This window comes from Gymnodraco acuticeps, unplaced genomic scaffold (genome assembly GCF_902827175.1).
Source record: "Gymnodraco acuticeps unplaced genomic scaffold, fGymAcu1.1, whole genome shotgun sequence".
Classification (NCBI taxonomy): Eukaryota; Metazoa; Chordata; class Actinopteri; order Perciformes; family Bathydraconidae; genus Gymnodraco; species Gymnodraco acuticeps.
Window position 1 is genome coordinate 95,016 of NW_022991716.1, and position 14,130 is coordinate 109,145.

At 40.9% G+C, this 14,130-nt stretch overlaps 1 protein-coding gene across 1 annotated transcript; it reads left to right on the top strand.

Annotated features, from left to right (window-relative positions):
* On the top strand, nucleotides 1–13,887 carry LOC117534722 (myosin-10). The gene is made up of 3 exons (XM_034198964.1): nucleotides 1–143; nucleotides 1,865–2,236; nucleotides 13,651–13,887. Exons 2-3 carry the CDS (start codon nucleotides 1,892–1,894, stop codon nucleotides 13,870–13,872), a joined length of 567 nt encoding a protein of 188 aa, XP_034054855.1. The 5' UTR covers nucleotides 1–143; nucleotides 1,865–1,891; the 3' UTR covers nucleotides 13,873–13,887.
* Nucleotides 13,888–14,130: the final 243 nt, after the last annotated feature.

The window sequence follows — 14,130 nt, forward strand, 5'->3', positions numbered from 1 at the left end:
CATACCTCTGCGGTGCAGGGTTTAGGGGGGCAGTGTGGAGGCAGGTCTGCTGCTGCATACCGAAGCCCCGCTAAATGCATCTCATTGAGAGGAGAGGAGCTGAACGCTGCACAGGGACATAACAGGACAGCAGATTACACCAGGTGAGCCATTCCTGCAAATGACCTGCACCATTTGACCTCCTTTTCGTGTTCATCTTAAGGATATTATGTTGCGTTGTTGGAGAAGCCTTGGATTTACGATGTGCATTGCCAAAAACTACACTGCAGCTATTGTGCACATGGGAAATAAAGCCTTTGAATGTTACATTATTGTGTCCACCGCAAGGACAGGAGTACAGCCTCACTGCGGGGCAAATGAGGAAAATACACTTTACAAAAATATGTATTACAAACTTTATTCTGACACTATTTAGGTGACGTAGTGAGTTAACAACCCACTGTTTTAATATGAGGTGGTCCACATAATATCCCACCTAACTCGTAAAAGTTAACATAAGTTAAGCTATTTAGCTGTTAAGTAAGCTCTATTTGTACATTTTTCTGTGGCTAAACAATGTATTTATGTGTCTAAAGTTAACGTTTGTGTTTATTCATTGTGTTTATCGTGGACTTGCCATTGCGCAGTCTCCACCTGTCACGATATGTGGTTATTATCCTAACGACGGGTATATGTGTTATTATTTTAAATACCGCGAGATGTTATGATATAAGGGGTTTGATGTGTGGTGATAGCGGTGCAGCCTACGCACTATGCGCATTGTGCAGATTGAGTGAGAACAGGGAGAAAATAATGAAGTACATTTACTCAAGTTCTGTATTCAAGGACAATGTTCAGGTACTAGTATTTCAATGGTATACTTCTACTCAAAGGTGGAAGAAGTAATCAGATTATTTGATTAAGTCTTAAGTATAAATTCTGCAGTAAAAATACTGAAAAACAAATAAGAAAAAAGAATATTTAAAAAAAAAAGAAAGATATTACATTTTTTATTATAAAATATATTTAAATGAAAAAATAAGAAGATATGTTTAAAATACATTTGAATATTACAAAATTATTAAAAGTATTTTCAAATATAAAAATAAATGTTTTTACAGAAATGTATATACAAAAACTTAGTGTTAAATATTTTTTCAGTTTTAAAACCCAAACGATCAATATAGAAAATGGTCTTTATAGAAATTGCTCCTGAAAGTAACCCCTAGTTGCAGCCCTCATGAACCCCGCTCCTCTTGCTGTCCCAGGTGTCCAAATAATGTACATTCACTCAAGTTCTGTATTTAAGTACAATGTTCAGGTACTTTATACTTAGTCTACTCAGAGGTGGAAGAAGTACTGAGATTATTTACTTAAGTAAAAGTATCAATACTGCAGTAAAAATACTCAAAAACAAATAAATAAGAAAAAATCATATATATATATATGCATAAAAAAACGATTTAAAATATAATATTATAAAATATATTTAAATGAAAAAATAAGAAGATATGATTAAAATAAAATGTAATATATATATATATATATATATATATATATATATATATTAAAAAAAAGGAAAAATAAAACTTATTTAAAAAAAAATCAATCTAGAAAAATAATAATCAAAGAAATTGCATCTGAAAATTGTAATTTTTGTCTGTTTTATATTCAAATAAGTATCTTTGGGTTTTTAAATAAATATGCAATTCCAAAAATAAATAAAAATATGAAGAAATAAGAAGAAATGTTTTACAGAAATGTAAAGTGTTTAAGTGTTTTAAAACCCAAACAATCAATCTAGAAAATAATCTTGAAAGAAATTGCTCCTGAAAGTGACCCCTAGTTGCAGCCCTCATGAACCCCGCTCCTCTTTCTGTCCCAGGTGTCCACGTTGCTCTGGTAAAAGAAGATGTCTCAACGGAGTGGACAGGAGGACCCGGAGCGGTACCTGTTTGTGGACCGGGCCGTCGTCTACAACCCGGCCACGCAGGCTGACTGGACGGCCAAGAAGCTAGTCTGGATTCCCTCAGAGCGCCATGGCTTCGAGGCCGCCGGCATCAGGGAGGAGCGCGGAGAGGAGGTGCAGCTGGAGCTGGCCGAGAACGGAAAGAAGGTCGTGGTCAACAAGGACGACATCCAGAAGATGAACCCGCCTAAATTCAGCAAAGTGGAGGACATGGCGGAGCTCACCTGTCTGAACGAGGCGTCGGTGCTGAACAACCTGAAGGAGAGATACTACTCGGGACTCATTTACGTGAGTGACTCAGAAACCTTATGTACTGTTGAGATGGTCAGTGACTGTGAAGGAAGTTAAAGTAGAGACACTACATACTGATATACACCTGAACATTAGCAGGAGAGGACTCTTTAAAGTAGAGACACTACATACTGATATACACCTGAACATCAGCAGGAGAGGACTCTTTAAAGTAGAGACACTACATACTGATATACACCTGAACATCAGCAGGAGAGGACTCTTTAAAGTAGAGACACTACATACTGATATACACCTGAAACATCAGCAGGAGAGGACTCTTTAAAGTAGAGACACTACATACTGATATACACCTGAACATCAGCAGGAGAGGACTCTTTAAAGTAGAGACACTACATACTGATATACACCTGAACATCAGCAGGAGAGGACTCTTTAAAGTAGAGACACTACATACTGATATACACCTGAACATCAGCAGGAGAGGACTCTTTAAAGTAGAGACACTACATACTGATATACACCTGAACATCAGCAGGAGAGGACTCTTTAAAGTAGAGACACTACATACTGATATACACCTGAACATCAGCAGGAGAGGACTCTTTAAAGTAGAGACACTACTGATATACACCTGAACATCAGCAGGAGAGGACTCTTTAAAGTAGAGACTCTACATACTGATATGCACCTGAACATCAGCAGGAGAGGACTCTTTAAAGTAGATACACTACATACTGATATACACCTGAACATCAGCAGGAGAGGACTCTTTAAAGTAGAGACTCTACATACTGATATACACCTGAACATCTGCAGGAGAGGACTCTTTAAAGTAGAGACACTACATACTGATATACACCTGAACATCAGCAGGAGGAGGACTCTTTAAAGTAGAGACACTACATACTGATATACACCTGAACATCAGCAGGAGAGGACTCTTTAAAGTAGAGACACTAGATACTGATATACACCTGAACATCAGCAGGAGAGGACTCTTTAAAGCAGAGACACTACATACTGATATACACCTGAACATCAGCAGGAGAGGACTCTTTAAAGTAGAGACACTACATACTGATATACACCTGAACATCATCAGGAGAGGACTTTCTTTTTTAAACCTGTTGTAATATATATTGGATGATTTTACTTTTTGTGATGACTAACCTTTAATCTCCCATAATCCTCACCGCTGTAGATTGAATCCTAGTTGTTATAATTGAAATTAGCATTTTGTCAGAGCAACCAGACTTCATTTAAAGACGTGGTTGCTGCTCTACCTCTGTGTTGATCCTTTGGGTTTTGATTGTATTGTTTGTTATCGTCCAAAAACACAAAAACAAGCGAATGGATTGAGGCAACTGTAGACCATCAACATTGGTTTTCTGCGTGTTAAAATCACTGGTTTTATCAATAGAGTTTGACGGCAAAGGGAAAACGTAAAGAATATTCTGGAAACACAGACTGATATTGACTGAGTGATTTGTATTTCGTTGGATCCAAAAACCCATGATTCTCACAGCTGTAGACTGAATTTCACCCTCAGTTGTTATAATAAAAAAATGCCAGGCAGCGTTTCTGCTCTCTGCACACTGGTCTTCACTTTTAGACGTCTTGTCTTTTGCACTCGTGTGTGAAAGTGAGATCATTATCACTGTATGTTTTTGGGGACAGAGTGTATTGAGCTCTCCTGACTGAATCCTGCACACACACACAAACACACACACACACACACACACACACACACACACACACACACACACACACACACACACACACACACACACACACACACACACACACACACACACACACAGTATGATTGACAGATGTTGCCAGTCCTTTGCCAGACTTCTTTTTTTTTTCTTCCAAAAACTTAACTGGTTTCAGTGTGTTTGTCCTTGGTGCATCTGCAGAAATAACTTGACCTCTCTATGTTTTAATTTGTGGTAGTCCCACTGTGTAAAACTGCACATGTGTGGCCCAGAACGTAGGATTACAGAAACGTTGACCTTGTCTTTTAGCCCGAAATCATGCCATTTACATGCTAATTCAGATACAATTAAAGGTTCCTCCTGGTTCCTTTCACAAAAGTCACCACCGCTAAGCTAAAGGTGGCTAATGTTGGGCTATAAAGGAACTACAGCACGGTCACATGACTTCACGTCACCATCGCTAAGCTAAAGTAGGCTAATGTTGGGCTATAAAGGAACTACAGCACGGTCACATGACTTCACGTCACCACCGCTAAGCTAAAGGGGGCTAATGTTGGGCTATAAAGGAACTACAGCACGGTCACATGACTTCACGTCACCATCGCTAAGCTAAAGTAGGCTAATGTTGGGCTATAAAGGAACTACAGCACGGTCACATGACTTCAGGTCACCACCGCTAAGCTAAAGAGGGCTAATGTTGGGCTATAAAGGAACTACAGCACGGTCACATGACTTCACGTCACCACCGCTAAGCTAAAGGGGGCTAATGTTGGGCTATAAATTAACTACAGCACGGTCACATGACTTCACGTCACCACCGCTAAGCTAAAGGCGGCTAATGTTGGGCTATAAAGGAACTACAGCACGATCACATGACTTCACGTCACCACCGCTAAGCTAAAGTAGGCTAATCTTGGGCTATAAAGGAACTACAGCACGGTCACATGACTTCACGTCACCACCGCTAAGCTAAAGGCGGCTAATGTTGGGCTATAAAGGAACTACAGCACGATCACATGACTTCACGTCACCACCGCTAAGCTAAAGTAGGCTAATCTTGGGCTATAAAGGAACTACAGCACGGTCACATGACTTCACGTCACCACCGCTAAGCTAAAGTAGGCTAATCTTGGGCTATAAAGGAACTACAGCACGGTCACATGACTTCACGTCACCACCGCTAAGCTAAAGAGGGCTAATGTTGGGCTATGAAGGAACTACAGAGCATGGTCACATGACTTCACGTCACCACCGCTAAGCTAAAGGCGGCTAATGTTGGGCTATAAAGGAACTACAGCACGGTCACATGACTTCACGTCACCACCGCTAAGCTAAAGTAGGCTAATCTTGGGCTATAAAGGAACTACAGCACGGTCACATGACTTCACGTCACCACCGCTAAGCTAAAGGAGGCTAATGTTGGGAGTGATGATGTTTAGTCGTCTCATTTAGACACCTGTTAGCGTTCGCCGTTTTTTTAATTCACCAGTGGGGTATTTACTTACTTATTTTATGTCGTAGAACAAAATCTCTTCAGCTTGTGTTAACCTCAGACCTGATTTCAGGCTAACAACCCAAAACACTTTCAGAAAACCATTTACTTTCAGAGCAGGTGACAGGAAGTGCTTAAATGCTAACAATCCAGGCTTTTAGGACTCATTCCTGCACCTCTCTATAGCCGTTTGCAGTGGTCTGTACTGCCGCTGTCCCCATAATCCAGTTTCACTACAGATGGAGCTTCTCTGAGATGTTGTTTTTTTCTGATCTTGACCCATTTAGTGACAGGAATAGAAAGTGGGTTGGTTATCACCTGAGACCTCCGGTTGAGGGACTGCAGGGGGGAAATGTGGTAAAACGTCACCACTCACAGCCTGTTTTGATGCTTTAAAAGCCCTCTATGTCGGGACCCCAACCCAATATAACCCCTGCATAAAGTACAAGGAGATATTATCAATTTCCTATAAGCCTTGAATTTACACGCAGTCTTCCTCCTTCTTCTTCTTCTCTCTTTTTCTCATACCATAGTGTCATCGTTCTTCTTCTTCTTCTTCTTCTTCTTCTTCTTCTTCTTCTTCTTCTTCTTCTTCTTCTTCTTCTTCTTCTTCTTCTTCTTCTTCTTCTTCTTCTTCTTCTTCTTCTTCTTCTTCTTCTTCTTCTTCTTCTTCTTCTTCTTCTTCTTCTTCTTCTTCTTCTTCTTCTTCTTCTTCTTCTTCTTCGTGGTTCAGTATTGGTTTTGGAGCTTCTTAATTTGCCCCTGGCTTTAGAGAAATTGAAAACATCTGTGTGAATGTGTTGGTTTTCTGTCAGAAGGAGAACTCTCCCCATTCAGCTCGTCCTTAGAAAAAGAGAAAAATAAACCCCGCTAAGATCTGAACCTTTCCCTCTGTGTTTGACTTACCCCCCAACTCTCAGACATAATATAAACTCTCCCCCAGACTATGTTCCTAGTTGACTTCTATATCTGAATCTTACAGCGTGATCAGCATCTGGTAGAGTCTGAAAAAGCATTTGAATTCTTCAGTAAATCTTTACCTTTTGTAGGTTTGGTTCCCCTGTGCATGCATAATATAACCCATATATCACACCCTCTCCTGTAGTTTGTTATACAGGTTTGTAATGCATGTGAATGGTCTGCAGATACTTATCATGCAGATATGGTCCATTGTATGATATCCTATTGTATTATAATTCAATTTAATAATCATTCCAGAGTTGCGCTTGGTGAAAATAGGCTTTATTTTATTTTATTTTATTATATACTGCTGGGTAAATTGACCTAATTAATATATTCTTTCCACCAATGGTTAGTAGACTCGCTCTGTCTCTGTTTTTTAGTCGATTGCAATCAGACACTTTTACTCTACAGCAGCTGGAACATTAATGCCCCCCCCCCCTCCACGTGATGTTAGTCGGCCCGTTGAGTCCACTTTTATTATTATCATTTAATGCAGCAGCTATTCTGACAGGCTACATGCTAAGCTAACCCCCAGTACAGGCAGGCCTTTGTGTCGTCAGATAATCCTCAGCTGTCAGAAAGCCTCAGCATTCTTCCGTGGTAAAAAGATATTCCATCCGTCTTTTTGTCCGTCTGTACAACTGCCCGTCTGTCCGCCCCACTTCTGCTTCGTGTCCAACATTTAGTTTCCAATGTACTCCCCTTCACACACCCACTCTGTTTCTCCCCTCTTCCCTAGACCTGGACATCAGTGACATTTACTTTGTGTATTTTTTTGAGAATACAAATACAATTTCCCTCTTTTTGAATTTAGTAAACAGACAATAATTCAGTTTTTTTGTTTTATAGCAAACTGACATTTAAGTGTTAGTGCATGTAAATAGTCTGCAAAGGCTAAAATCTTTGAAAAAACCTCTCTCCCACACACATGATGACATCACTATGTATCATCACTCTAAATACTAATACTGTATACACCTGAACATCAGCAGGAGAGGACTCTTTAAAGTAGAGACACTACATACTGATATACACCTGAACATCAGCAGGAGAGGACTCTTTAAAGTAGAGACACTACATACTGATATACACCTGAACATCAGCAGGAGAGGACTCTTTAAAGTAGAGACACTACATACTGATATACGACCTGAACATCAGCAGGAGAGGACTCTTTAAAGTAGAGACACTACATACTGATATACACCTGAACATCAGCAGGAGAGGACTCTTTAAAGTAGAGACACTACATACTGATATACACCTGAACATCAGCAGGAGAGGACTCTTTAAAGTAGAGACACTACATACTGATATACACCTGAACATCAGCAGGAGAGGACTCTTTAAAGTAGAGACACTACATACTGATATACACCTGAACATCAGCAGGAGAGGACTCTTTAAAGTAGAGACACTACATACTGATATACAACCTGAACATCAGCAGGAGAGGACTCTTTAAAGTAGAGACACTACATACTGATATACACCTGAACATCAGCAGGAGAAGACTCTTTAAAGTAGAGACACTACATACTGATATACGACCTGAACATCAGCAGGAGAGGACTCTTTAAAGTAGAGACACTACATACTGATATACACCTGAACATCAGCAGGAGAGGACTCTTTAAAGTAGAGACACTACATACTGATATACACCTGAACATCAGCAGGAGAGGACTCTTTAAAGTAGAGACACTACATACTGATATACACCTGAACATCAGCAGGAGAGGACTCTTTAAAGTAGAGACACTACATACTGATATACAACCTGAACATCAGCAGGAGAGGACTCTTTAAAGTAGAGACACTACATACTGATATACACCTGAACATCAGCAGGAGAAGACTCTTTAAAGTAGAGACACTAAATACTGATATACAACCTGAACATCAGCAGGAGAGGACTCTTTAAAGTAGAGACACTACATACTGATATACACCTGAACATCAGCAGGAGAGGACTCTTTAAAGTAGAGACACTACATACTGATATACACCTGAACATCAGCAGGAGAAGACTCTTTAAAGTAGAGACAACTACATACTGATATAAACCTGAACATCAGCAGGAGAGGACTCTTTAAAGTAGAGACACTACATACTGATATACACCTGAACATCAGCAGGAGAGGACTCTTTAAAGTAGAGACACTACATACTGATATACGACCTGAACATCAGCAGGAGAGGACTCTTTAAAGTAGAGACACTACATACTGATATACACCTGAACATCAGCAGGAGAGGACTCTTTAAAGTAGAGACACTACATACTAATATACACCTGAACACCAGCAGGAGAGGACTCTTTAAAGTAGAGACACTACATACTGATATACACCTGAACATCAGCAGGAGAGGACTCTTTAAAGTAGAGACACTACATACTGATATACACCTGAACATCAGCAGGAGAAGACTCTTTAAAGTAGAGACACTAAATACTGATATACACCTGAACATCAGCAGGAGAGGACTCTTTAAAGTAGAGACACTACATACTGATATACGACCTGAACATCAGCAGGAGAGGACTCTTTAAAGTAGAGACACTACATACTGATATACACCTGAACATCAGCAGGAGAGGACTCTTTAAAGTAGAGACACTACATACTAATATACACCTGAACACCAGCAGGAGAGGACTCTTTAAAGTAGAGACACTACATACTGATATACACCTGAACATCAGCAGGAGAGGACTCTTTAAAGTAGAGACACTACATACTGATATACACCTGAACATCAGCAGGAGAAGACTCTTTAAAGTAGAGACACTAAATACTGATATAACCTGAACATCAGCAGGAGAGGACTCTTTAAAGTAGAGACACTACATACTGATATACACCTGAACATCAGCAGGAGAGGACTCTTTAAAGTAGAGACACTACATACTGATATACACCTGAACATCAGCAGGAGAGGACTCTTTAAAGTAGAGACACTACATACTGATATACACCTGAACATCAGCAGGAGAGGACTCTTTAAAGTAGAGACACTACAGTACATACTGATATACACCTGAACATCAGCAGGATTCAGCCCCTCTGAAGGGTTAAAATCCTATAAATGACCAAATATTTATTAGTTATAATCAAATATTTGTATTTTAGTATTTAGTATTTTTATAGTTTTAGGAAGGGAACATTTCCGGGGTTTTAGGACTCATTCCTGCACCCCTCTACAGAAAGAGGCCTCTGGTCGGAGACGGCTGTTGTGTCTGCTGTTGCTCAGCTGTTCCCAGTCTCCCTGGATCTGGTTTCAGTGGAAATATCACCTTCTCTTTCGCCCGGCAGCCGGTGTTGAGTTGTTGAGTCGGACGTCTGATCTGCAACAGGAGCAGAACATTAACTTCATGCTGCTTTTGACAGGAGGGGAGGCAGTCCCACAGAAAGCATGTTGAAAAAGGCATTATTTGTATGGATCAGATAGATCATAAGGGACGTCTAACCTTTTATGATATATAATAATAACAAAGTAATAATATACTTCTTTGATATAGCACCTCAAACATTTAACATGAAACAAAACAGAAAACATTTAATAAACACAGAGAACCAGCGATGAAACACAGCAAACAGAAAGTATATTAGTATTAAAGGTGGGGTAGATAATGGAGAAACCAGCTCGAGTGCGCTAGGATTTGAAAATACACAACCGGGAAAAATCTGCCACTTCCTCACAGAGCCCCTCCTCCAACACAGGAACGCGCACATGACCAATGAGGGCACGAGATAAGTTTGTGCCCAGATGGGAGGCTGACAGGCAGGTAGGCCATCCAGTTACTTTAGCCGGCTCAGATGATTGGTCGTGCTTTTTACAGCGCCACGGCTTCCACACATGACTTTTGTTTATGGATTTATTGTCAAAGCACTTCAGATATTCATTGCTATCGGGATGTTAAGAGCATTCCATGGAATATAACAACAAGTGTTTCTCGAGCCGGTTTCTCAAACTTACCTACCCCACCTTTAATCAAATACAAAATTAAGAGAAAATCCCACAGCTGTAGTTTATTTATAGACATTGTGCTTCATAAACAATGCAGATAAAGAAAACCTAGCACTGATGCACCAACTCTTACTGAGTGCAGGTTCATGCACCGTTATCATGCATATAGAGACATGATGCAGCAAATTACAATGAACATTTTGCATTGAAGCTACACCTACAGTCCAGATATCACTCTGTTGCAGTACCAGAGAGAACAGAACACAACCCGTATGATAGCAGCTCCAGTTTCCTGCAAAGAGGGGAGTTAATTTTTCATTAGCTTTGAAAAAGGAGAGTTGTTTCTGCAGGCTCTCTCGCTGTTAGTTGCTCCTCTGCTCCTCTATATTGGACCAGAGGGAGCTCCGTCAGCCGGATCATTGCTCCACTCTTTATTTCAGTCTGCCTCCCTCCTCTTCCTCACCTCCTCGTCCCTGTATCAGCTGCACAGAGCATCAGTTACTCAGCTACCTGTGCTGTTATGTAACTGTTACTGCGCTCTCTGGAGCCCCTTTGTGAATCTATAGCTGCTGAGTCACTCTCAGACTGTGTGCAGTTTTAATTATGAAGTCTGATGCTCTGATATGGAAAGTTCACTGAAGGACATCTCAGTAATACATCTTGGGTTATTTCCTGTACTGTATGAGATGCCCTTTATAGAGTGATGCAGTGGTTAGCATCACAAGGGATTCCTTAACAATTGTTTTTTAATATGTTTTCTTCCTTATAGCAAGGTAAAGCAATGGAAATATACTAAATGGAGCATACACTTAAGTAACAATCCTTTTGTAGGTGTCCGACTGTTATAGGTAGAAGAGTGGTGCAGGAATGAGTCCTAAAACCTGGAAATGAGTCAGCATTTTACCACTTCCGGTTTCCTTGTCTCCCTTGTCGTCTTATACCCTTATGTGTCTTAAAAGACATTGCTAACAAGTGTCTAAATGAGACGACTAAACGCCATCACGGCCAACATTAGCCACCTTTAGCTTAGCGGTGGTGACGTGAAATCATGTGACCGTGCTGTAGTTCCTTTATAGCCCAACATTAGCCACCTTTAGCTTAGCGGTGGAGACGTGAAGTCATGTGACCGTGCTGTAGTTCCTTTATAGCCCAACGTTAGCCACCTTTAGCTTAGCGGTGGAGACGTGAAGTCATGTGACCGTGCTGTAGTTCCTTTATAGCCCAACATTAGCCTCCTTTAGCTTAGCGGTGGTGACGTGAAGTCATGTGACCGTGCTGTAATTTCTTTATAGCCCAACGTTAGCCACCTTTAGCTTAGCGGTGGAGACGTGAAGTCATGTGACCGTGCTGTAGTTCCTTTATAGCCCAACGTTAGCCACCTTTAGCTTAGCGGTGGAGACGTGAAGTCATGTGACCGTGCTGTAGTTCCTTTATAGCCCAACATTAGCCACCTTTAGCTTAGCGGTGGTGATGTGAAGTCATGTGACCGTGCTGTAGTTCCTTTATAGCCCATCGTTAGCACCTTTAGCTTAGCGGTGGAGACGTGAAGTCATGTGACCGTGCTGTAGTTCCTTTATAGCCCAACATTAGCCACCTTTAGCTTAGCAGTAGTGACGTGAAGTCATGTGACCATGCTGTAGTTCCTTTATAGCCCAACATTAGCCACCTTTAGCTTAGCAGTAGTGACGTGAAGTCGGCCTACAAAAATACGTCACCCCTCACTACTGTAGGCTATGCACTGAAAACAGCCAAACTATCTCTTCAAGGTCTCTGTTCAGTTAGTTTGCAATGTATGTGGATGTCTAGATAGTTGTGTAGTCAGAGATATGTGTAGTACGCTGACTATGCATAAGTACCTGATTCAACCCCACTGCAAAAAAAACCTACAGTTTCTGTGTATGTGTATACTTTATAAGTGAAAGAGAGTCATAACAGTGCTGCAGTAATGTCTAGCTAGCACCATGTCATTCGGTCAATTAGCACTGCAGTAAATGTGTAATTGCCCTCCAGTGAAGACACACATGCTTGATGGATGTTACGAAGCTGACCGGAGGCTCCGTGCTGCCTTCAAGGTCAGCGGGACATGTTTGTTTGTTCAGTCTCCTTCTGGGACCACACACACACTCCAGTGACGTTATTTTACCAGGAACACTTTCACTGGAATCTAAATGATCTGGGAAAAGGAAAATTAGAAGCATGATGTCTACATTTTTTTGTATGAAGTTTGAATTATTTTTTTTGCTACTGCCAGCATGGCTCTTAATCATAAAAAGCAAATGTTCTCCACAGACTGAGCCTCTGTTTTAAAGAGTTGCAAGTGCTGTCCTACACCAGGCAATGAGTTCGGATCGGCATACAAAAAGACATCATCTCTGCACACCTCTATGAGGGTCTTGTGTTTGTTTTAACTGAATCATTTCCAGTCTGTTTAAAGTGGCTAATGTCCTTTTTTAGGGAGAGCAAAGCAGTCCAAAGCTATTGCTAACTACTTAGCATTTTGTCGAGGGAACCAGGGAGATGCTTACTACTGGTTGGGACGACAAAAATACTACAGCCCTGCATGGGGGGGAATGTGAAGCCTCCATAGCATCTGCAGAATGAGACATAGCCATTACCCCATCAAGGCCTCTCACTCACGCCTTGCCTCCTTCATACCACTCACAGTATCTGGGGAGAAATCATCCGGCTAATGACACCGACAAATGCAACACCACCAAGTCAGAGAGGAGGCTATCAGTTTGAAGCAAAAGCATGCGTTTTTACAACATGCATTGACACTATTGGAGTCATTATTGTAGTGCGGTAATTGATTTGAACCGTCTTTTTGTTATCTGTTCCTGCACAGGAGACAGGAGTCTGTTGTGTTCAGTCGGTCTGACTCTATTAGCCTGCTCTGCGTCTGTCACTGTGTTGTTGCATGCCTGCAATAATGATGTAAGCTCCTACAAAGTGTGCAATGACAGGTCTGACTGCACCGACAGAACACAGGCTAAATGATTTCAACATCTAGAAACCCACAGGCTCCTTTTCACTCTTTTCTCTTTATATTATCTACCACCAATTCCTGATATGGAGAGTTTATTCAGCCTGTTTCAAGTTGACAAAAAGCCAGCTCACATGTTTTAATATTTACTTAATATATAGCATTCGTGATGCAGCCACTCTTTGGTTCCTTACTGCAAAATAATATCAAGAAAATTGCAATTACAATGAACTTGAATTCCCTTTTTAACTTTTAAACGTAGCCTATGTTACTGGTTATTAATTCCCCTTGCTAATCTGTTGTGTGTGTTTGATTACAGACGTACTCCGGTCTCTTCTGTGTGGTCATCAACCCGTACAAGAACCTTCCCATCTATTCAGAGAACATCATCGAGATGTACCGAGGGAAGAAGAGGCACGAGATGCCGCCGCACATCTACGCCATCTCTGAGTCGGCGTACCGCTGCATGCTTCAAGGTACGACACAGCGTTTTATTCTTCTAATTGGTATTCTTGATCTTGGTATATCGGGTTGGGACTGAGTCCTAAAACCCTGGAATAAGTCGGCTTTGTAGCACTTCCTGTTCCATGGTCTGGAAGTGAATGGTGTTTTGAATGTGTTATTGGTTGTATTTCTGAAGCTAGCACTAGTCTGTACCTCTGTGTGCTTTATCAAGATGTGAACAACGTAAAAAGACCCACAAGAAACAGGACTGTGACCCACTTTGCTTCTGACTGATTGTTTTTGAGTCTGATGTAGAAGCACTGCTGTGATAAGCAGAACCTTCATCAGTCTATCA

Excerpts from the sequence above, each read along its gene's own strand:
- LOC117534722 (XM_034198964.1), top strand. The coding sequence starts at position 1,892 with ATGTCTCAACGGAGTGGACAGGAGGACCCGGAGCGGTACCTGTTTGTG. Across the intron at positions 2,237-13,650 it reads ACTACTCGGGACTCATTTAC|ACGTACTCCGGTCTCTTCTG; the intron begins GTGAGTGACTCA and ends GTTTGATTACAG.